Here is a 24364-nt window from a genome sequence, read left to right on the forward strand (position 1 = left end):
TTAACCTAGCTTTAAGGCTCCTGTGTCACACTGCTTAAAGTGCTTGGTACTATCCGAAAGATCAGCATCTTGAACCTACCAGCCGCTCCACAGGAACAATGACTTGGCAATGTGTATAAAATGTGTATAAAAATACAGTCTAGGAGTTTCTATGGGGCAGTTCTACTCTGGCACAAAAGGTAGTTATAAGTCAGAATTGATTTGACAACACACAAGAACAATAACGTATCTGGCTTTTAAATAGAGGTAATTGGAATTTGTGTTTGGGGGAAAAAATGTTTCTAAATTTGGAGCAATTCCGGAAGTCTCAGTGAACCTTAATTGAGCCAAGTGCTAAAATCCTAGTTAAAGGACACTAATGTACCCTTCCTATTCTTCTTGCCATCCCTTTTCTTTTTAAAATTTTTATTGGGGCTTGTACAGCTTCTATCACAATCTATCCATACACCCATTGTGTCAAGCACATTTGTACATATGTTGCCATCATCATTTTAAAACATTTTTTTTTTCTATGTGAGTCCTTGGTATCAGCTCATTTTTTACCACACCCAACCCTCCCTCCCTCCTCATGAGCCCTTGATAATTTATAAATTATTCTTTTTTTCATGTCTTGCACTGACCACTCTCTCCTTCCACCCACTTTTCTGTTGTTCATCTCCCTGGTCTTTATTTTTCCTCTACTTTGTTCATCTTCTAAATAGCAGTGGTTTGAAGTTCTGTTTGGGACATCCTCTTCTTGCCTGCCTGTGTTAGCATTGTTTATTTCTTCCATCTTGCCTCACTGCCTATGCCTGTTGCATTTAGGCAATCAAGCAAGCTGATTAAAGTTACTTATATTATGATAAAATGTACAAACATTTAAAAAATCCAGTACTTTTGACTGTAGATTTTCCAAACTTGAATATGTCATAACCTGGGGCTTACCTGTAGTAGTTTTTCATAATAATCACCCACTTTTTAAATTGCTTTTTGTTTTTTTGTTCATAAGACAATGCTGACATGTAGATAAGTAACTTAAATAAATATTTTGAATGTTTTATGGAATATGGGTGTAAATGGACTCCATGAGTCTTGATGATTACCCTTACCATGTTTAATTGATCTATTACAATATGGCCACATAGCTACTTACTGTTATTACAAATTTTTCATCTTAGTTAAATGTATTAGTTCATAACTATAAGATTATATTTCTGTAGGTTCTAGGCAGATTAAAAGATGAAGAAATTCGATGTCGAAAATACTTAAATCCAAGTTCATATACTAAAGTGATTCATGAATGTCAGCAACGAATGGTAGCAGACCACTTACAGTTCTTACATGCAGAATGTCATAATATCATCCGACAAGAGAAAAAAAATGGTAAGTGATACTAGACATAAAATAATGTATATTCCCACCGTTAGGCCATCTCCTAGCCATCTTAGATTTAAAACCTACCTTAGGGATATTAAAATATTTAATATGCATTTTACAGATTAGGAATAGTGTTTGTAAAAGCTTATTTTAAAATCAAAAGAAAAGCAGAAAAAGTATACACTTTTCTATCATAAGAGCCAATTTTTCTTGCAATAAGAAAATCTTTTTATTTAGCTGGATTAGGCAAAATTAATACAGTAATTTTCCTCATATAATAATTTTTGTGTGTTATTGTTTGAGGTGAACTTGTTTGTCGCAAGACTCCAAGTGCGTTTCCGGTTCGCCTTCCTCCTTTGTTCTTTAAGCCCCTCCCACTGCTGTTTAGGTGTGAGGGCTAACACATGAAGAATCCCTAATAGTAGGGAAGGAGCCCCGGTAGAGCTGTGGAATAAATATTGGACAACTAATCACGGGGTTCATGGTTCAAACCCCAAAACTGCTCCTTGGGAAAAAGATGAAGTTGTGTGTTGTTGTAAAGATTTGTCGTCTCAGAAACCCTATGTAGGGTCACTGTGGGTTGGAATCAACTTGATGTCCATAGGATAGCAGGATAAAGGGCAAAAGATGTGAAAAGGAAACGGAAATAGGTCCTAAATATATGAAAAGATGCTCATTCTCACTGACAGTAAAAGAAACTTGAAGTAAAGCTTTACCGATCTGCAAGCCATGTGTCGTGAAGAAGAGTCACAAGGAAATTGCTTCCCTCTTGGGAAGTGGACCCAGGTGCCTGGGAGACCAGAAGGACGTGCGCGCACTTTACACACGGTTTTGTACTTTTGCACACTGAGCACATTACTTAGTAAAGTAAATTTAAGGACATTTTTTTCTCTTTTTTTATTTCAAAGACATTTTTTGAAATATTTCGGAAGTTACTTATCCATTTTCTCGCCCTCAGACATGGCGAATATGTACGTCTTGCTTCGTGCTGTGTCCGCTGGTTTACCTCATCTGATTCAGGAGCTGCAAAACCACATCCATGACGAGGGCCTTCGAGCAACCAGTAATCTCACTCAGGAAAATGTAAGTCGTAGAAAGAGCCGGACTTTTTTTTCTCCTTATCATATTTAGTGTGACAGTTTTCTTTGGACTTTAAAAGATGAAAGAAAAAAATGCCGTAGTTTTAACCACTAACAAATCAGGTGTCTATTAAAAGAATTTCCAACCTAGAGTTTGTTAGACTTACCTGGGTTGGCTTTATTCAAGTGATAGGCATAGTAGTAGTTCAGAGATTGTAGCGTGTTACCTTTGAGTTGGGAGCCCCATCTGGCGTGGCAGAGTGGTGTACAGTTGGGCTACAAACTGCTAGTCAGTCATTCAAACCACCAGCCCCTCTGCAGGAAAAAGACAAGGCTTTCTACCTCCATAAAGCGTTAAGTCTTGGGAAACCTATAGGGGATTCTATCCTGTCCTGTAAGGTGGTGAGGTAGACTTGACTCCATTGGCAGAAAGGTTCTTTCCTTTATCCTTAAGTTAGGGGATTCCAACTTCAGCAAGAAGCCAGTTACCGGAAGGCTCTTTTGACAGAGGCACCTAGTCAGTCTTGCGCTTTTGATATTTGATGACAAGCTCATTTTAATGTCAGCATTAAAACATTTAAGGCCATCTTAGCTAAAAAATTTTCTTAGTGTGTTTGTATATAAAACAATTTTCTTAGGAAAAACCGAATTAAACAAGCTGTAAGTAAGCTTTGGGCTCTGTGTGTGTGTGTGTATATATACCTTGATATATCTATTAGTTTATTAGTAAATATATACCTTGATATATCTATCAAGGTGGTCTGAGCAAACCTACCAGCCAGTCCACTGTTGTTTCCCATAAAGATTTGTAGCCTTGGGAAACTTACATAGGGTCCCTTTGAGTCAGAATGGACTCGATAAGAGTAGGTTGGTTTTTTATTTGTTTAGTATGCATGATTTTTATCCTTGAACTTGTTAAAATGTGGTTTTATAGTTTCATATTTCATATTCTTAGATGCCAACACTATTTGTGGAGTCTGTTTTGGAAGTACACGGTAAATTTGTCCAACTTATCAACACTGTTTTGAATGGTGATCAGCACTTTATGAGTGCACTGGATAAGGTAATGTTCAATTTTATATTATTATATTTATAACATTCTTTCTTTCATTATCATCCTGCAGTCTTTACTTTTCGTAGGCAGTAAATTAAAGCAGAAATATTTTACAACTTTTCTTTTTTATTTTTTTAATTTATTTTTTATTTTATATATTTATTTATTTTTATTTTACAACTTTTCAATGACTAAATGGTTAGATGAATGTTATTGGAATTCTCATCATTTTGTTATTTAAGAGGAATTGTTACTAATAAACTAATAGCATTTAAAATGTGCATAATTTTAGTATCCTTTTTATTTATTTATTTTTGTTTTGATTTTAATTTTAGTATTCTTTAGTACAGGATTTTTCTTTGGAATGCTGGATATGTTGAATAACATGTGAAACAAAAATATATATTATAGTAAAACTCAAATGAGATTGCTAGTTTCTCCTCCAATGCCAAGTGTAGTCTTTTTTTTTTTTGCTATCTTTTTTTTAAAAACATTTTATTAGGGGCTCATACAACTGTTATCGCAATCCATACACACATCAATTGTGTAAAGCGCATTTGTACATCATTCTCAAAACATTTTCTCTCCACTTAAACCCCCGACATTAGGTCCTCATTTTTTCCCTCCCTCCCCGCTCTCCCCTCCCTCATGAGCCCTTGATAGTTTATTAATTGGTATTTTGTCAGCCAAGTGTAGTCTTAACCACTGTCTTGCTATTAGAGCAAAATGTTTTGAGTTATCCACCTTACACCTGACTTTCTAAGGGTTTACTTGCTGCATTTTTAGAAATGGAATTTTGATATTTCAAGGAAGTTTGCTTTAAAATTTGTAAGAGAAAATTAATTGTTTTATCTGTGTTCATAGTTAGGTAATGAGTTATTAAAAAATGTGTTTTTATACTCAGACTTTGTCTTCACTCATTTGTATAAGTGGGCTTCGTTACAGCACGGACCTGCCCTGTAATGTGAAGTATCACACAGCACCCGTCTAAAGACTGGCTGGTCTCCTCACCCTACCTGGAGCTCCCGCAACTCCCTAACACTTATTAATTTCAGAAACGGTTTTTCTCAGTGCAGTTTTGTTTCGTGTGTCCATTGGATTATAAACTTTATTAAAAAATACAAAATACACACAATGTATTTTCATTGGATAACATGTAATTGTCATGAGGAGTACACTTAGAGGAGTCTACCTTATGTTCTAACTGGAAATGTTACTGACAACTGCTACTAAAACGCCAAGTTTTATGTAATATGATGTTTTTTGGACAGAGATTATAGTATATCTTGAACCAGTTGTACTTTCACTCTATTGCTATTAGTTAATTACTGGCCTCTTTTCTGTTTAGGCCCTTACATCAGTAGTAAATTATAGAGAACCCAAGTCTGTTTGCAAAGCACCTGAACTGGTAAGTTTGATGGTGTCTCATCCCCCTCCCCCCCAATTTTAATTACTCATTTTATTGGGGGCTCTTACAACAATCTACACATCAATTGTATCAAGCACATTTGTACATATGTTGCCTTCATCATTTCCAAAACATTTTTTTCTACTTGAGCCCTTGGTATCAGCTTCTTTTTTTTTGCCCCTCCCTCCGCTCCCCTCCTCCCCTCATGAACCCTTGATAAATTATAAATTACTATTATTTTCATATCTTATATCATCTACTGTCTCCCTTCACCCACTTTTCTGCTGGAGGTGAGGGTTATTTGTCAATCATTGCGACTGGTTCCCCCTTTCTCCCCACACCTTCCCCTCCTGGTATTGTTACTCTCACTTTTGGTCCTGAGGGGTTTATCTATCCTGGATGTCTTGTGTTTCCAGCTCTTATCTGCATCAGTATACATGCTCTGGTCTAGCTGATTTGTAAGGTAGAATTGGGGTCATGAGAGTGGGGGTTAGGAAGCATTAAAGACCTAGAAGAAAGTTGTATGTTTCGTTGGTACTACACTGCACCCTGACTGGCTCATCTCTTCCTTGTGACCCTTCTATAAGGGAGTGTCCAGTTGTCTGCAGATGGGCTTTGGGTGTCCGCTCCTCCCTCCCCTGATCATTTTTTTTAAAGAACAAGTTTTAGAATAATAAAGCCCCTATAAATTGAGCTTATTTTATATTGTTGATAATATGCTTCCTTTGAAACATGGGATGTACATCAAAGCCCTTTATAAGATTAGTCTCAATTTTTTTTTAAGCTTGCCAAGTACTGTGACAACTTACTAAAGAAATCAGCAAAAGGGATGACTGAGAATGAAGTCGAAGACAAACTCACAAGCTTTATCACCGTTTTCAAATATATTGATGATAAGGATGTTTTTCAAAAGGTAAACTATGAACACAAAAGTCCTTTGTAATTTTTTCTTAAGTCCTTTGTAGTTTATTAGCTTTGATTTACTTTGGAATTTCAAATCATCAGAACTTTTTTTTTTTTTTGAAGTTCTACGCAAGAATGTTGGCGAAACGTTTAATTCATGGTTTGTCTATGTCTATGGATTCGGAAGAAGCCATGATTAATAAATTAAAGGTAAGGTAAGGTGTAAAGGTAATATAAGTCTTTGCTTCAGAAATGTTCCTTCTAGAAATTGAGTTTTTAATGGACCTTGGCTTTTGCCAAACATCAGTTGTCCATAGATGAATTGGTTTACTCCTGGTTTCTTAATTCTGTTTAATTAGTTAATGTAAATGTCCTGCACTACTACCAGGATGCTCTTCCTACTCTACTGGGCTGTAAAGTAGGTTTAGGATCAGGGAATGTGAGGCCTCCTGTATTGTTCTTGAAATAATGCTGTGCTTATTGGAGGCTTCTTCTTTTCTTAGTTGTAGCATTATTTGTAATAATAGGAAATAATTAATCAACAGGAGTAGTTAAATTGTATGAGGGTTGGTCAAAAAGGATTGCTATAAAACCTTAGAAACCTTTATATAAAATATCAGAATATGAAGCTCTTATTTTTCAATATCTCTTCTATTTAGATCGATACACATCTGAAGGTTGTGTATCCATCTTTCCAACACTTCCCTGAAGAATTCTAACAGCAGTTTGGGGACCCTCAAGGGACTAATCATGTTCCTTTTAACTATTGCTTTGAGTTTGAGGATCCACAATAAATCTAGAGGGGCAAGACCAAAGCTGTAGCATGATTGAGTTAAACATCTTATCAAGACTACCTCTTTGGAGTTCCCCAAATAGTCATCATAACCTTCTGAGCTGACCTCTCTGCCTTAAATTTAACTGGCCCAATTTGTGTTAGTGACTTCTTAGAAGCCACCATTTTGATAGGACCTTTTAAAAAAGATCTTCTGTACAGAGGCTAAGACACGTGACTAACTGAGAGGACTTAAATCATCCATTGAACCCAGAGTAGTTCACAGTTTGTTTGGAATCATCCGGTGCATGTACGAATTTGAGCCTTAGTAGATCTACCTACCCTCATAGAATAGTGCATTCATACGAATAGTGGGATGTGTAGACTATTGAAAAGGCAACATATTTTTACATAAATATAAAAAGATGTGCAGCATTATATTGATAACCTTATAAAATATTTATAATACTGTTATAGTAGTGTCCAGTTCTTATTAATCTATGATTGTTTTTTTCTTTGTGAACCATATATTAAAGCTTAACAAGGCACACTTGTTTGTTTGTTTTTTTAATAGCAAGCCTGTGGTTATGAGTTTACCAGCAAGCTGCACCGGATGTATACAGATATGAGTGTCAGCGCTGATCTCAACAATAAGTTCAACAACTTCATCAAAAACCAAGACACAGTCGTAGATTTGGGAATTAGTTTTCAAATATATGTTTTACAGGTATGGCTATTTGTTTGTGTGGGGGTTTATACTAATCATTGCAATTACTCTGATAATAAATAGATTCCTGGTTGGACTTTTCATTTAGTCAGTCAATTGTGTCTCTTCCAAAGTTACATTGGAGTCAAATATTCTGTGGTAAATGTCCATAGGTTTTATAAAAATTTTGAGCAAGAAGAAAGATGTTTAGTTCTTATATTAAGTTTAAAATATTGGCTTTCAAGTTAGAGCATATTGATCTAATTTATGCTTTCTTTTTTCTGTGTAGGCTGGTGCATGGCCCCTGACTCAGGCCCCCTCATCTACATTTGCAATTCCCCAAGAATTGGAAAAAAGTGTACAGATGGTAAGTTTGCAGAAAATGTGTGAGGAGACTTAAGGAATCCCAATTATCTTCATATTATATATCTTTCAATGTTTTTGCTTTTAAAAAGATCATTTGGGGGGGGGGGCTCTTATAGCTCTTTTAACAATCTGAATATCATTTGTATCAAGCATATTTGTACATATGTTTTTTAAAGTTTCTATGTAAATATTATGCATTGGCCCAACAGCATAAGACTGTCCTTCAAATACCAGGATTATTCTCTTATTTTCACCACTTGCCCTAACTCAAGAATTTTCACAGCTAATCACTCTCAGATTTGATTCACTAGAATGACTCAAAGAATTCAGGAAAATGCAATTTTATCACTACAGCTTTATTATGTCAGAAGGATACAAATCAGATCTGGGAGGGTCCCAAGGGTAAAGAGATGAAGTACACAGCTCCATCATCCACAGTATTTACTGAGGCTTTGTGTTTTGTAGGCGTAGTTGTTTGAATTGCTGGCAAAGGGGTTGGACTCAGTCTCTAGCCCCCTTCCTTCCTGGAGGGTCAGGTTCATATCTCAAAGCTCCAGCCCTCTCTATTAAGGCGCTAACTCAGCTTGAGGGGCTGGCCAAGCCAGAAACACGAACCGTGTGATTAGACACGATAGGCTTTCAGAATAGAACCGCTCGTGACTCTTCAAACTTGCCAAGGACCAGACTGGGGGCCATCTGAAATCAAGTTTCTTTGAAAGAATTATGTTCCGGGGATAATTTTATAACCCACATGCAAGACCCTCCCATTTACAAATAAGTACGGGATTTCCCTGTAACTATAAAGTTATATGGGGCAATGATTATTTCTCTCTCCGTCTGGATCTAGGAAGATAACCTAGTTTTGGGTGTGTTCACTTTGAAGTGGCAGTCCTAACGAAGACAGTAAAGAGCTGTACGTGTACAGTGCAGGTTCAGGTACATTGAACATCAATAGCATACGGGTGGTTTTGTTTTTACACGTGTTCAGTGAGTTTGTACTATTAGCTAAGTCAGGAGTCAGGATCCCAGGAGAGAACGAGGGCCAGTTCAGATCTTCCCAGGAACTGTGCCTTCTGCCCGGCAGTCATCTCAGGCGGACACCCAGGAAATGGGACAGAGGGACTTGTACACACGCGGATACCACTGACACACGCAGACGTCGCCCCCTTTGGCGTTCTTCGCCTTCTCACAGCGGTAGAAGTCCAAGTCGTTCTGCCAGCAGTTCCTGGTTGGTTCTGGTTGGGGAAGCGGCTGTCCGAAGGCACAGTTCGGTAGTTCTTGGCTTTGGTCTTGATGTCTTCTGCCATGGGGGTGACTGGTAAAGCGCCCCTTCAAAACGCAGGCAGCTCAATGTGACCTCAGACGAGACCCATAAGGGTGTTTTTCAGGTTGAAGGCCAACCAGTTCTTTTTGGTACATTGTATATTCCTTCTTTGTCCGTTTAATGGCTCCTTTATCTTTTGGTAGTTTGCTCACAGAATCCTTGAATATTGCAATTCATTGCTTGGATTTTTTTTTCTTTCAGCTTGAGAAATGCTAGGCACGTTCTTGCATTCTGGGTTCCTAATGCCATTTTCAGGATACCTTTTGTTTCATCAGTGCACACTTTGAAATTTTATGTTCGGCTCTTTTACACATTGATTTCTTCCATTCGTGATAACTATTTTATGTTCAAGATTGCTACATATAAGGGGAAGTAGCTGGGGGGGTGGCCTGTATCACTTTTTTATCTTAGAAGACAAGCAGGCAGAGAAAGGGACTACCAAAGAGCAGAGTGCTTCCTCTGGACCTGGGCCTTGAGCTGAGAAGCTCCTTGATTGATGCCGAGACAGGTGGAGAGCTGTAAGAAACAAGGGCCGCATGCAGCAAGTTGCAGAGCCTCTTCTGACATCCACCCTGGTCTTTGCTCTCCTGTCTTTTTGGTGACCTTTTGTTACTTCGCGTATGATGATGTTAGGTTATATATGAGGGGTACCCCCAAACTGGAATTGTACTGGACGGAGCAGAGTTATCGTTGTATGCATTTTTCCCTCTAGGTGAGCATCAGGAAACTCGGTCTGAGCTAGAGCACACAGTGGCTTTGCCTGGGAAGGTTCTCTCTGGTTACAGTGAATTTTTTCGTAAAAGCTGGTTCTCTCTAACCTCATTTTTTATGATGGCTGATTTAAGAGAACAGTATGAGGCTGTGAAATTTTGTTTCCTGCTTGGGAAAAATGCTGCAGAAACTGTTGTGATGTTGAACACAGCTTACAAAAAACTCAAGTGTATGAGTAGTTTTCTCGTTTTAAAAAAGGTGCAATGTCGATTGATGACAAAACCTTGTTCTAGACGTCAGTCAACTTCCTGGATGAAATGTCAATTCATAGTGCATTTGGAGCTTGTTCCAGTAGATCAACTGTTAATCAAGCTTTCTATTTAGAGGTTCTGAAAAGATGGCATTACAGTGTGCGTGTGACAAAAAAGGCCTGAGTTTTGGCAGACAGGGGACTGGTTTTATCCCCATGACAATGCACCTGCTCACACAGCCATCTCAGCAAGTCACTTTTTGGCAAAAAAACCTGCCTGCCTCTCTTGCCCCATGCTTCTGACCTCATCTGACCTCACTCCATGAGACTTCTTTTTGTTTCCACGAATGAAGAGGAATATGAAAAGACAGCGATTTGACTAGTAGAAGAGGTGAAGGGAGAAAAGAGGGAGGTGCTGACAGGCATCCAAACAAATGAGTGAAAAATGTTTCCAAGAATGGAATTTCAGATTTGACAAATGTATTAAGTGTAATGGAGAGTACTTTGAAAGTGTAAGGTCATTTTGTAAAAAAATTTAAATACATAGCTTGGGGAAATAAATTCCATTTTTTGAGGGGGGGCTCCGCCTCATATCTAAATTCAGATGGGGTGTCCTCAAGATTATATTTTGGCTCTCATGCACTTCTAATTTTCCTCTCCTTCAGCCTGAACTTGCATGTGAGCATTGATGATCTTTTCTACAATTGGCCCTTTGCTTGGTTTAGGTAGATGATATTAAGATCCGTCATCATCTCTTAGATGTTGTCATTGTTTAAATTGTCATAAAAAGTTATTTGCAATGAAGTCATCAGTCCTGCGGAATTCGATAATGCAAATCTCCAGCTTCATTTTCATCACCAAAGCCATGTTTTTTCCCAACTACTGAGCCTTCGTCTTTGGTTCCAATTTTCAAAAGTCCAATAATTATCAGTGTGTCTTGATTGCAAGTTTGATCAATTTCAGAGAAATAAGCTGTTAGGATTCTTCAATTTCTTCCTAACTGGCACTGTGATGTTGGCAAATAGATGAATAATGAAAAGCATAGTTTATACTTTCACGTGGAAATTTACACGGTGTTGGTTTTGGTCCGTAATTCATATTTATTGAGTTTAATATTATCTAAAAACAATAATGCATTACTATGTGATTTCTGGATTTGTATGAAAACCCAAATTTGCAGTGCTATGATTTACTGGAGAAAATTCTGAGTAAAATTGTCAGTGAAAAATGTGAGTTACTATTTGTGTCAAATTGATCAGTGACTCCGTGGAGGTGGCCTGTTATCTGTGCGCTAACTTGAACTTGTAAATTTTATTTAAATTTTTTTAGTAATCATTTTATTGGGGGCTCTTACAAAACTTAATGACAATCCATCATTCAATTTTATTAAGCACACTCGTACATGTTGCCACCAATATATCCAAAACATTTCTTTCTTTTGAGTCCTTGATATCAGCTCCTTTCCCCCCTTCCCTCCTTCTAACATGAACTTTATAAAGAAAACTGTTTGTAGCATAATGATAGTCCAGTAAGTTATAATAGCTGAAAATAATTTTATGTATTTTCTTACAGTTCGAATTATTTTATAGTCAACATTTCAGTGGGCGGAAACTTACATGGTTACATTATCTCTGTACAGGTAAAATACATTCATCTATATTTGATTTAATGAAATTTATTTGATAGGATTATGTTAATAATTTGATTTTTTTTTCTTACAGCCTATTTATAGTTTTTAACCATTTCCCATCCAATTTCTTTTCTGGTTGCTATTAAAGCAACAAATGGAAATATGTACAGTACAGCTTCCTGTGCTGCTTAAGGTGCTGCATTAATGTTTGTTGTTAGAAATGTTCTAAGTTTCATCATTGTGCATTACATTCTATAGAAAATTTCTATATGCTAAGAAACTCAGGCTATGTGAGTCAGGCACTCTAAGTAGCCTTTTCTAAGTATGTCACATGTCCTTGGGAGTTCTTTCAATAGCATCGTGACTTTATTGGTGGGACTTGCATGAACTACAATAGTAAATTCTTTCCCCAGAAAGTCTCAATTTCCAGTTTAGAAAAAATTAAGTTTACATGACTTCTCTTGGGAACAGTGGCATATAGCAGCCTAAGTTAACAGTAGTTAGTTAGTACACGAATAACTCTGGATTATGCAGTTGCTGTTAGTTACCTGGAGGTGTTAGTGGAATGCTTACATTTCCTCACCTTTGCTAAAACTATGCTTGGAAATGGGCACTGAATGAGCTTTCCTCTTGTGTAAGCATCAAAGAGTGTATATGTTAATATGTCTTAGAAATTGTACAGTAACCTTTATTAATATTTTCTGTCCACTCACAAGGGTAAGTTGAAAGCATTGTTTCCCAAATAAAACATATTTAATATAAGATTAGCGATGGTTGTGAGCATGTTCTCTCAATAGTATACTTTTCTTAGTCTCCATAGGGTACCATCCGAAAAAGAGTACACTCAAAACAGTGCTTTCTGAGGGAATCACCTGGGCCAATTAAATTCAAAGCAGCGAGGCCAACTGGTTGTTGCCATTCCAAAGGACCAGTCTTGATAGACTGCCCTTAAAGACGAAGGACCTGGGCAATCAAGGGGCGTTAGGAAGTGTGAAGAAAATTGGAACCCACGTTGTCGAGGAAAGGGCCAGGCATGTTCCACTGAGGACTTTTTTCCATTGTGTCCTGCTCATCCTTTGAGGATAGCAAGGACTGCCCCCTGAGCCTTTTCTCGGGCAACCGTGCTTCAGTCCTGAACTTGTCCCTTCCGACCAGACTCAGAGACAAGTACCTTCCTCACACGCAGACAGAGAAAGCATTTCCACAGTCAGCAGGCACCCCGGATCTCCTAAACTGCAAGAGAACACATTGCTGATGGTCAAAGCCACTAGTGGATAGTTAGCACTAGAGAGAAAACGATCAGCGATGATACCATGGGATCAAACTTTTCTAGTTCAATGAAACAGTTCCACGTCATCGCTAATTTACCTTGGTGCCTGATGCGTTCGTTGCTTTATTTGTTTATGGCACGTAATTGAGCAATCATTGCACATCTGAAGTAATACAGTTTTTATGGTATTTTGTTCTTCACATTTCCAAACGTCACTGTGAGTTAGTTCAGCAGCCTTTAAAGGATTCATTTTACTAACTGCTAATAATGATTTTAAAAAAATCATTTGTATTAATCAGATATTCTAACTCATATGAATTCTCATTTCATGAAAACAGAGGTTAGGAATTTTTTTCCTATAGGAATCATTTTGAAAATTTTATTTGAATGCCAGGGTTTTTTATTTGTTTGTTTGTTTTAATTGTTGTTTGACCTGAATTAGCCAACTCATAATTGATAATGATAATAATAGGGACTGGAGTCTGGGAATATGATTCTCATATGGTAATTTGGTTTTTCTTTAGCATTTTTAATTGCATACTCTAAACCAGCAGTTCTCAACCTGTGGGTCATGACCCCTTTTGGGGTTGAACGACCCTTTCACAGGGTTGCCCGATTCATAGCAGTAGCAAAATTACACTTATGAAGTAGCAACGAACATAATTTGATGGTGGGGGGGGTCACCACAACAGGAAGAACTGTATGAAAGGGTTGTGGCATTAGGAAGGTTGAGCACCAGGCTCTAAACAAGCACATACAATTCTGATCAGAGTTCTCAATTGTCACCACAGGAAAATATAGCCTCTGGAGTAAGTGCATGTGGAATGCAGCCTGATTGATTCAAGATGTTGAGTCTGAAAATCAAATCTCATGCTGGTTCAAATTGTAATTAAAAAGTAACAATAACAACAACAAAAATACCCTAGGCTGTGTATTTGCTGAAACTACTTAGGGAGTTCGGTAGTGTAATGGGGCTGCTAACTACAGGGTGGTGAGTGGTTCGAACCCACCACCTGCTTCATGGGAGAAAAAGTAAGCTACCCACTCCTGTAAAGATTCATAGCCTTTGAAACCCACAGGGCAGTTCCAGCTTGTCCTACAGTGTCATGAGGACTCAGAACTGACTCAGTGGTATTGAGTTTGGTTTCAGGTCATAGTTACGCACAAGTTACCATAGCTCAAAACTGAGAATCCTCTTCACCCTAAGGCAGGAGGGGGAAGTGCGTCCAGAAAGAAAGGATTTATAGTTGGGATGCTACCAACATCTTAATCTCTACTACCCTCTTTGAAGATAAAATGTATTGTTTATTACTGAGGTGAATTTAAATGTTTCCTTGAATGATTAGTTTACTGTTATAATTTTTGTTTTAATTGTAGGTGAAGTTAAAATGAATTATTTGGGCAAACCATATGTAGCCATGGTCACAACATATCAAATGGCAGTTCTTCTTGCTTTTAACAACAGCGAGGTGGTCAGCTATAAAGAACTTCAAGACAGCACCCAGATGAATGAAAAGGAACTGACAAAAACCATCAAATCATTACTTGACGTAAAAATGATTAACCACGATTCAGAAAAGGTTTGTCAGAGTATTTCCAGAAATCTACACATTATAAACAAAACTTCCATGGAGGATTCAGTTTGAATAGTAGGGTGATATTTGTTAATGTTTTGTGTTTTGGAAAACACATACACCAGCTACATTAATGCACCGCAAAATAGAGCTCCGAATTTGAGAAATTAGAGAATAGTATGTAACTTTGTGCCTGTGTGTATAGACATGCATAGATGCATACACTGCCTTTTGTCGTTTGATGCTGTCTATATATATATACTCTAAAATTTTACTAGAAGAAGAGTTAATTTGTAATTAAAAGTAAAAAATTCTGATTGAGGTCTTAAAATCAGGTAAAGTTTTTGTTTTTTAAAAAATAGCATATCCTGATATTTACATGGTGCAGAAAACAAAAGCTTCCAAAATTGTTCCTAAAAGAAAATTCTTGTAGATAGAAGTGTTTCATTTTTTATTTTGTGAAATGAAGACTCTACAGCTTTCCGCATGACTTCATGATATCCTTAAGATGATAACTAGGCTAATATTTTTTTTTTTTAACATTTTATTAGGGGCTCATACAACTGTTATTCCAATCCATACACACATCGATTGTGTAAAGCGCATTTGTACATCGTTTCTCAAAACATTTTCTCTCCATTTAAACCCCCGACATTAGGTCCTCATTTTTCCCCTCCCTCCCCCCTTCCCCCAACTAGGCTAATATTGAGCAGCTATAAATAGCAGATATTCTATAATTCAAGCAATGCCTCTTTAATTTGAGAAATGGTTCTTAATTTTTCTGATTTCAGAATCTTAACACGATATTAAATTCTGTAGTGTCCTAGTGCTTAATAGGGTTTTATTTAGTTTTTTTTATAAAGCATCTTATTTTTGCTGCCCAGAAATTTACAAATTAAACACAGGTGGCTTGTTTGCACATTAAATACAAGTCTTTACTTCACGCACATTTTGTCTCATTTTCTGGTTACAGTGTCCCCTCACGTGCATCACCCAGTGAATCTTCACTTATTCTTTTCCTTCCTGTGTTTCCTGTGTGAATTCCTCTTTCTTTCCTAACCCTTCTGAATCTTGTTCTGGGCAAGTACTGCCCTAATTGATCTCACGTGGTTGATTGTTCTAAGGTGTATGTTTTTCCCTCATGTCATCGTTCCTCTTACTGACCTGTAGATATTTCATTGCAGAATTTTTAAGAATTCGATGCTTGTTTTTCCAAATTGGGAGGTTGTGGAAAATGACGAGCCTTGGTATTTTATCAAGGTTGAGGTGTTCAGTTCTGCTTGTTTAATTCACTGAGCTAAACTTGCTGTTTTATCTCCAAGGTAGTGTATATGGTAACTGGACCAGAAAATAGCTTTACTCCTAAAGTCCAAATTGATTTGAAATTCTGGCAAATGTAACCTGAAGAAAGATCTTTGTGTGTGTGTGTGTGCTTATTTTCTGGTTTTACTTTTCTCTTAAAATAATCCTTATGATGTGAACATTATGAGAGTTTAAGTTTTTTACTTGGCCGTTTAAGTCTTCTGTATATTGTTAGCAGCAAGCTCTTCATTTCATAGTTTCCTTTTTCACAAAGCTGTGAAATTTTTTTAAAATATAGGAGGACGTCGATATAGAATCATCATTTTCATTAAATATGAACTTCAGCAGTAAAAGGACAAAATTTAAAATCACTACATCGATGCAGAAAGATACACCACAGGCAAGTGCTTTTAAATGTCATCTCTGTTCGAAATCTTAAGTGTTGACTTTTTTGCAAGTGCTAACATTGAGATAATATAAAACATTGCCCTCCAAAATTAATAATACAGATAGTTCTTTGCATTTGCTGTCCTATAAACCTAAAAAAAAATCTGTCAGATTTTAAGGTAGTCATGAGCACAGAGGAAGAAAGATGTGGGTTCATCACATTTGATCCTAAAGATGTAGCTTTGATTTGCATTATTTTTCTAAAATCCTTCCCTTGAGAAGTAATAAAGTGACCATAGTTGCCGCCCCTCCCCCAACCCTTCCAAGTTTACGCGTCCTCACTGTGGAGCCAATAGCAGCTCATCCAGGCATGCAAAGTACAGTACTCCATAGCGCTTTCAGAGGAGACGCCAGGCCTATCTTCCGAGGTGCTTTTGGGTCATTCACCATTTCGACCAGCGGTTCTCAACCTTTGGGGGGTCGAACGACCCTTTCACAGGGCTCGCCCGATTCATAACAGTAGCAAGATGACCGTTATGAAGTAGCAACGAAAATAATTTTATGGTTTTGGCGGGTGGTGGGGTGGGGGGGTTGTCACCACAACATGAGGAACTGTATTAAAGGGTCGCGGCATTAGGAAGGTTGAGAAACTGATTTCGACCGATAGTCGAGCACCTTTTTACACTCGGATTTATTTATATCATAGAAAGGTAGGTGCATAGAGGAATACTTTTCAACCGAGGGGTCATATTAATGTCCTATTCTGGTCTAATGAGTCTAGAGTGGGGGCCAACATTCCACACTTCAAACAAACTCCCAGGTGAGCCAGTTTTACATCCAGTAACAAACACATGCTACCTGTGAGCCTCTCAGCCAGCGGTTATTATTGATTTGTCCAGGGAAAAACTGTTCATACAACTTAGGTCTCCTGATTGCTGGGTTGTATTATCTGACCTTGGGCTTGGTGAAAGATGCGAAGGCATGTGATAAGTTAGACCTTCTCGCAGAGATTCACTGCCCCACGGGGGAGACAAGTGGTAATTGTATTCATTTGTTACCCTTTTAAACTAGGCATAGTCTTACTTTTTTTCCCAGGCTAATGAATAATAACTTGCAATATCAGAATTATACTTTGCCTTTTAAAAACTGCCATAATGTGGTCTTCTAGGGTTTCTTTGAGCTTCCCCGAGTTAACCCTTTGTGACCGGTTCTTCCTAGCTTCGCCCCTTGAGCCCCATACAAACCTTCACAGTATTTCCCTGTGACGCCTGGTCCAGGGTGTCTGTAGCCGGCGACTGCACCGGGGTGAAGAGTCTGTCATCATGGGTAGTACAGTGGTTTCTTAAATGATGGCTGTGTCATTCCAGGCTTATTATTGCCTAATTATGTTAACAATACAGTTACCTTTTCTCCAATAACCCGTTGGCTTTAACCCTAGAAATAATATATAGACCAATATAGGCACATGGTGATATTAAGCATGTCATAACTGGATAATTTGATGCTAGGTACTAATTGGAGATTTTTATGTGAACTCATTGATAAAATGAGTTAAAACATGCTTGGTGACTTTCATGTCTCATTTTCCCTCCTGTAAAACAGGAAATGGAGCAGACGAGAAGTGCTGTCGATGAAGACCGGAAGATGTACCTGCAAGCCGCTATAGTTCGTATCATGAAAGCTCGAAAAGTGCTTCGGCATAACGCCCTCATTCAAGAGGTGAAGTGTTTCCCATGACGTACCTTTGATGCAGAAATAATAGGCTCTCCATATACCAAACTCACACTCACTGCCACTGAATGGATTCCGTGCAGAGAGACCCTAGATAGGGTTTCTAAGAGCTGATATCTTCATAGGAGCAGGCGGCATCATCTCTGGCCCCAGGAGCCGCTGGTTGGTTTGAACAGCCCAACACCTAACCCACAGTCCCACCATAAAGAGATGTGTCATTTCATAATGAAAACCTGCAATGTTAGTGACCTATTCAGATTTACTGTGGCTTAAGTTTAAAAGTCTAATTTACTCTAACTTCTGTCCAGTTCTTGAAGAAAAGGGGCCACCTTAGACATTTGTTCATCGCAGACATGTACTCTAACATAGGAGACGAGACCACTCACTGGGAACATATGTGATGCAGAGCAGCACAAATAGGCCGGCTCCTGCTCACGGAAAAATGTACACTCTCACGTGGACCCAACAAATAAATAAGTAAACATAATCAGTACTATGATAACTTGTAGAAGATTTGACTTAGGACTTGTTCTTGAAAGATTTTTGAGAAATTGTAATCTACGCTCAGAACTGGTATTTAAGTAGAGATGATGTGAATGTTTCAGAGGTTGGGGCATGAAAGTACTTAGATTGTTGTTATTGTTACAATATAGCTTCATTTAATTATATGAATATTACTAAAATTTTCTATATCTATATTCCACATCTGTTCCCTCATAGTATAAGTTACTTTGCATAGATTATTTTTAGACATTTCAAAATTAATCTCACTCCTCCTGCTCCCCCTACTCAGTTTAATATCATGCGTAGTGTACTCACCATGATTTTATTGGCTTTATCTCATTTCTTTATTTTAACTGTCTTTCCTATACAGATGTAGAGCTCAGAAGGCTGAATAAATATAAGGTTCTATAATAGCTGATTGATGGTGGTCCATTAAGGAGCGGTAGTTTGACATCCGATTCTTTCTTACACAGGTGATTAGCCAGTCAAGAGCTAGGTTTAATCCAAGTATCAGCATGATTAAGAAGTGTATTGAAGTTCTAATAGACAAACAGTACATCGAACGAAGCCAAGCATCAGCGGATGAATACAGTTACGTGGCGTGACCTTGCGCGCCTCCACGTGTGGGTGTAAGAAGATCATTGCCATCACCTTGGTGTTCCTGTGGGAAAAAGCAGGCCCGTGCCTCCATAATTTGGTCATTTGGCAGCCCCTGTTTTTCTGCTGTTTACATCACCAGTGCCACGTCATGAGCGTCAAGGAAAATGCCTATAGATATTTCAAGCTCATGCCATTGTGACATTCTTAAGACTTTATGAAATGAATGAGTGAAGTGTTGCTGAAATGTGGGAATCTGGTTGGGTACCATGCTTTCTCTCCCTTTCACGTTTGCAGTTGATGTGTTTTTTTTTAAATGTATCTTAAAGGACATAAATTTAAAAACCTAAATATTGTAATATGACAGATAACCTAATAATTGTATCTACATTAAAATGACAAACATGATATTGCTGCTTGTCAAATAAAAAAAATAAAGAAATAGAATGCTTTTTTTTTCAATGTGGATGACCTGTCAAATTCTGTGTTTTCATGTTAATGAAGCCTCCAAGCAGAAAATGCAGCGGTAGTTGCCTTTTGATCCGGATTCTTGCATTCGCTTGTACTCCTTCTTACTTCAGTCCTCCGTGAAAACTGTATAGATTTTTGTTCTTAAAGAATGTCAACATCAAGAATGTTCGATTTCATCGGGAGTTTCTAGTGATGAGTGGTACACACGAAGTATGGGAGGCCTATGTGGTGGCTGCACATTTGGCGTGGAATGAGCTTTTCAATCAAAAGCCATTTAATTTCTGTTTTCATAATAAATATATCAGTTCTTCTCAAAAGAGCTTCAAAGACATGAAAGATGAAATTAGTGAAAGTGAAAAGATGGAATGAAAACAGACCTCTTCATGAGCTTTCTGAGGCTCCTGGGTGTAGCTTAGTACCCAGCTCTGTCTTCTTGCCTTCTAGGAGATCTGTGAGACTGGGTGCTCTCCCTGCCTGCCTGCAGAGCCTTCTGCCATGCCCTTCTTTCTTTAACACCCAGAGGCTGACTGTCACAGGTATGTTTGCAATGCACACATGTAATACAGCTTTAAAAAAATCAGAGTGCATTATACCGGTACTTTATGGGACTCAGAGTCATGAAATGCCGTTATGTCAATGTATATCATTTGGCAGCAGTGTTAAGATACATTGATCTGTTGTCATTTTTATTATTTACCCATCCTACTAATCCAAATGAAGAAAAAAAAAACCCCTTTACACTATTCCATATTTTCTTCTAATACTTAAAGTTTGTATCTCCAGCAATTAAGGTCTTCAAAGAACCAGGAAACACAAACCCCATGACATTATCAACACCTAAGAAACAGCCAGAAGTCTGCCCACAAGGTACGGTGCTTATCTCATTATCCAACAAATAAACCACGACATGGCATTTAATACATAGCCTGTATTTTAAATATGCTTATTATAAAAGTGACATTGATAGTGTGGTTTATTAAAGTGCACTTTTCCTAACTGATGTCACATACGTGTTTAAAAATCTACTGAGGTTATGACTTTGACATTGCAGGTCGCATGTTACCATCCTAAAATACAAATAGTGGCGAACTATATAACAGTGTTGTACATTCATTGTCAGAAAACAAACCCATGTTTTGCTAACTTGATAAAAGTTTTCCCATTTTTTATAATTATCCCTTTCAAGACCTAATTATTTTCTGCTTTGACTCTTTTGTTTAAATCGTGCGCTTTCGGTAGCAGGAAGCATTTTAAATAAAAAATCTCCCGCCCCCGGCCCACAGGAAGTGTGAGTTTTGACAGGCGCAAGGCCTGTCTCTGGTGCTGGGGTTGGTGTGAAGAGACCCATTCCTTCACATGCGTGCAGTTAACCCAGGTCCCCACCAGATGGCAGTGCGCACTAAAAGGGAAGTTCATGGGAAAATGGAATTAAAAGTCCACAAACTTTTTGAAGCCCCTAGGTATGCCTCACGGGTCACAAAAGGGTTAGATTACGCCTTGCGCTGATTTCTAGCTGTCAAGGAAATGTAGTTCGAAATGGGCAGAATGACTAATCAAACTTGTGCACATCTTCCCCTCTTTTTCTAGAAATGAAATGAGGCAAACTTGCGATGGAGGAAGTTAAAGAGAGATACACGGGATGGAGCGCCTACCCCTTAAAGGACTAGCGTTTACCCTTGGTTTTACCAGACACTGGAGAACAGTCAGAAATGGACCAGGCCCTTGAAATTGTGCTAGACGCTGGCCCTGGCACGCAGCACCAGGTGCACAAGCAAAATGACTCAGAGCTGTAAACCGAAGACAAATGAACAGGAAGGGTTTCCTGTGCTGTCTTTCAAAGCACAATACGTGCCCAAACCTCAAGTTTTTAAATAATGATTGACAGGTACTTAATGTATAAGTCAGTGCTGTAGCTTAAGGTAGTCTTTGAACACACGGCCCCCTTTCCCTTTGAAACCAAACATTTTCATTGATACTGCAGGTGTGGGAATGTATACTAAGGTTCTTAGTTGAATATGGAAATTTGCTTTAAACAAAAACTGACACTTTGGTGCTTTTATTTATATCTGACTTCTTAAGTGATTTTACAATTGCATGTGCTGAGATGGTGTAAACTTTTTGTTCAATGCTTTAAACTTTCATTGAGTGCAAGCAGTATGACAGACGTGTCATGCGATTCTGCTTCATGTCCATCTAATCCTGGTAGGTAAACAAACATTCCTCTCCATAGATGAAGAAGCTAAACGAAGGAACTTTTCCAGGCATCGATGCTACAAATTGCGGAACCTGAATTTCAATTTAAATTCCAGTCACAACTGTGGGCCTACTGACTACAGTGGATGTGAAGATAGAGGGAAGCGACTTCATATATGAAGAGCGGTCTCTCTGACTTAGCAGAGGAAAACGGCTTCTAATGAAATCATACATGACAAACATTTCATTTTATGCTTTCTTTAAGGTATAAAGACTATTGTAACTGTACATGGTGAAGGGACATGGCTCTCGGCTAATTCGTAGCAAAGCATGTTGGTGGCTGTCACATTTATAAGCACCTACAGCCATACAACATTTCATAGCGTGATTTTTCCACAAGCCTGTTATTTAAAGAGACTTTGAGCTGTTTAGCTGCCAAGGGGAATTTGTTCGGCTCTTAATTTTTGATTCCTGAGTTCTGAAGTCTTGGTTGAACAAGTGCAAAGTGAAGATGTGGATTTTTAAAAACACGAATCCTAAAGACCTAAGGCACATTGGGCCTTAGCTAAATGAGCGGAAATGAATATAATGAGACCACTGGTTGGGTATTCCGAGGTTGGTAAAGCTTATCTGAGGCTGAAGCCATGAAACTCGGCAATCTTGATAGGAGATGTACCAGCCCATAAGTCGGAATTCATTACAGGTAGGCTTGGTTGATGTGGAGAAAATCTTTTGCCATGTAGTCCGTATACTGTCTTGGAAATTCTTTCCCCATTCCCATTCGCAACGCAGGTAAATGCCTTTCTTCCTAGTTCATCTTAATCTAAACCCTCCACCAAAACCTAGCTAGCATCATAGCAACGTGCAAGCCTCTACTGACAGGCGTGGTGGCTACACAGAGGTACATTCATCGAACCCAAGTCTCCTGAATGGAATGCAAGATTTTTGCCAGTTAATCACCACTACTTGGTTCCAGTATAAATGAGCAACAGTGGCTGTTGTAGCTAGCCAACTGACATGCCCTAGTAATAGTTTGGAGCCCTGGTGATGTCATGAATTATGTATTAGGCAGATAACTACAAGGTCAATGGATCAAATTCCCCAGCTGCTCCACTGGAGACAGATGAGGCTTTTCACTCCTGTACAGATTTGTACCCTCAGAAACCCAGTGGGCCAGCTCTGTCCTATAGAGTCACTAGGAGTTAGAACGGGACAGCCAAGAAAGGAGTGAGCTTCCCATCATCAGGTAAAAGAGCTTTGTGAATCTGTGGAGGTTTGTGTCGTAAGAAGTCAGGAAGGCTTGTGTTCCCTCCGGGTGGAGGCCACCAGCTCCCTTCTTCATAAAGCAGGGAGGGAAGCCATCCCAAGAAGTATTCATCACCGACGACTTCAGCTTTTCGGTTCTTTTTACCCTCTGACATTTGCCGCCACATCTAAATGAATAGAGCCAGTTGGCATTTCTGAGGAGGCTGTGTCTTGGGCGGTCTGCCTGAGGTCTAGAAAAGTCGGGATGGGCTCAGTAGTTTAAGTCCAATCCTACACCTGGTGTCTGAGCAGGTCTGGAAGGCCTGGAAGAATATGCAAGTGAAGCAACCAACCTGTCTTTGAGAAGCACCTAGACAGAAGACAACCTGCTCTTTCTTGCTAGCCCTTTGCCAGTGATACCAAAAGAAAGGGCACGTATCTGCCCAATGAGGAATCTCACAGGATGCAGCTGAACACAGCTCTCAGAATGCTGCGGCTTTTGAAAATCCACCTGGTAAAGGATAGATTGCAATGTAAATTCAGAAGGAGGGTGAGCCCTTTCTGTGTGCTGGTGGGCTGTGCTTTGGTGTGCATGTTCGTTTCCTGGCCATCTCCCGAGACTCTGACTTGAGTTACATATTGATCATAGTTTGCCCCTCATAAATACTTTTTAAAAATCATTTTATTAGGGGCTCATACAACTCTTATCACAATCCATACATACATCAATTGTGTAAAGTGCATTTGTCCATTCATTGCCCTCATCATTCTCAAAACATTTCCTCTCCACTTAAGCCCCCAGCATTACGACAATTTTATATATTTTTAATAACAATCCATATATCATTGTATCAAGCACATTTGTACATATGTTGCCGTCATCATTTTCAAAACATTTTCTTTCTACTTGGGCCCTTGGTATCAGCTCCTCTTTTTTCCCCTCCCTCCTCCACCTTCCCATGCTCGTGAGCCCTTGATAAATTATAAATTATTATTATTTTCATATCTTACACTGTCCACTCCCTCCTTTCACCCATGTTTCTGTTGTTCATCCCCCTGGGATGGCGTATAAGTAGATCATTTTGATCAGTTCCCCCTTGTCCCCCACCTTCCTCCTACCCACATGGTATCCCTACTCCAATTATTATTATTGAGGGGCTTATCTATCCTGGATTCCATTGCACACTATTTTTTAAGGAGAAATTGTATTCAAATTTCACTTCTAGATCACCCACATGTTCCCAGGCTCTTCAGAGACTTGCGTACGCATTCTCCCCTGCTAAAATATCTAAACTGATCATTTACATCCATATATACCCATAACTGAAAAATTTCACTCCCCAACAGTTTTATTTTGTCTCACCATATTCCATACAAAATGTGAATATTCTCAGTGTTTCGTGGTAAGAAGCCAATAAATTTTTCCCATTCAAGCAACCTTTATTCATTTTCCCGAAGCACTCAGAAATATGCATACTTACTAACTTCAGTTAAGCTGCTGAGTTGAAAAACGGTATATTAAACCTTGGTT

The 24364-nt window shown here is 38.5% G+C and overlaps 1 protein-coding gene and 1 pseudogene across 3 annotated transcripts in view; one reads left to right on the plus strand and one right to left on the minus strand.

Moving 5' to 3' along the window:
- Positions 1 to 19390, plus strand: part of CUL2 (cullin 2) — a 52760-nt gene extending 33370 nt beyond the window's left edge. For all 3 annotated transcript variants that reach the window (XM_045290030.1, XM_045290029.1, XM_004702295.3), the window contains 13 exons: positions 1200 to 1362; positions 2315 to 2439; positions 3391 to 3498; positions 4838 to 4897; positions 5682 to 5810; positions 5924 to 6010; positions 7147 to 7299; positions 7568 to 7645; positions 11502 to 11568; positions 14207 to 14409; positions 16004 to 16105; positions 17695 to 17811; positions 18801 to 19390. In XM_045290030.1, coding sequence (XP_045145965.1) covers positions 1200 to 1362; positions 2315 to 2439; positions 3391 to 3498; positions 4838 to 4897; positions 5682 to 5810; positions 5924 to 6010; positions 7147 to 7299; positions 7568 to 7645; positions 11502 to 11568; positions 14207 to 14409; positions 16004 to 16105; positions 17695 to 17811; positions 18801 to 18932 — 1524 coding nt within the window. In that variant the 3' untranslated portion in view covers positions 18933 to 19390. The remainder of the gene's footprint in view (positions 1 to 1199; positions 1363 to 2314; positions 2440 to 3390; positions 3499 to 4837; positions 4898 to 5681; positions 5811 to 5923; positions 6011 to 7146; positions 7300 to 7567; positions 7646 to 11501; positions 11569 to 14206; positions 14410 to 16003; positions 16106 to 17694; positions 17812 to 18800) is intronic.
- On the minus strand, positions 8692 to 8951 carry LOC115869531 (annotated as a pseudogene).
- Positions 19391 to 24364: the final 4974 nt, after the last annotated feature.

This window comes from Echinops telfairi, unplaced genomic scaffold (assembly GCF_000313985.2).
Source record: "Echinops telfairi isolate 266 unplaced genomic scaffold, ASM31398v2 ScPeMD7_31;HRSCAF=116, whole genome shotgun sequence".
Taxonomy (NCBI): domain Eukaryota; kingdom Metazoa; phylum Chordata; class Mammalia; order Afrosoricida; family Tenrecidae; genus Echinops; species Echinops telfairi.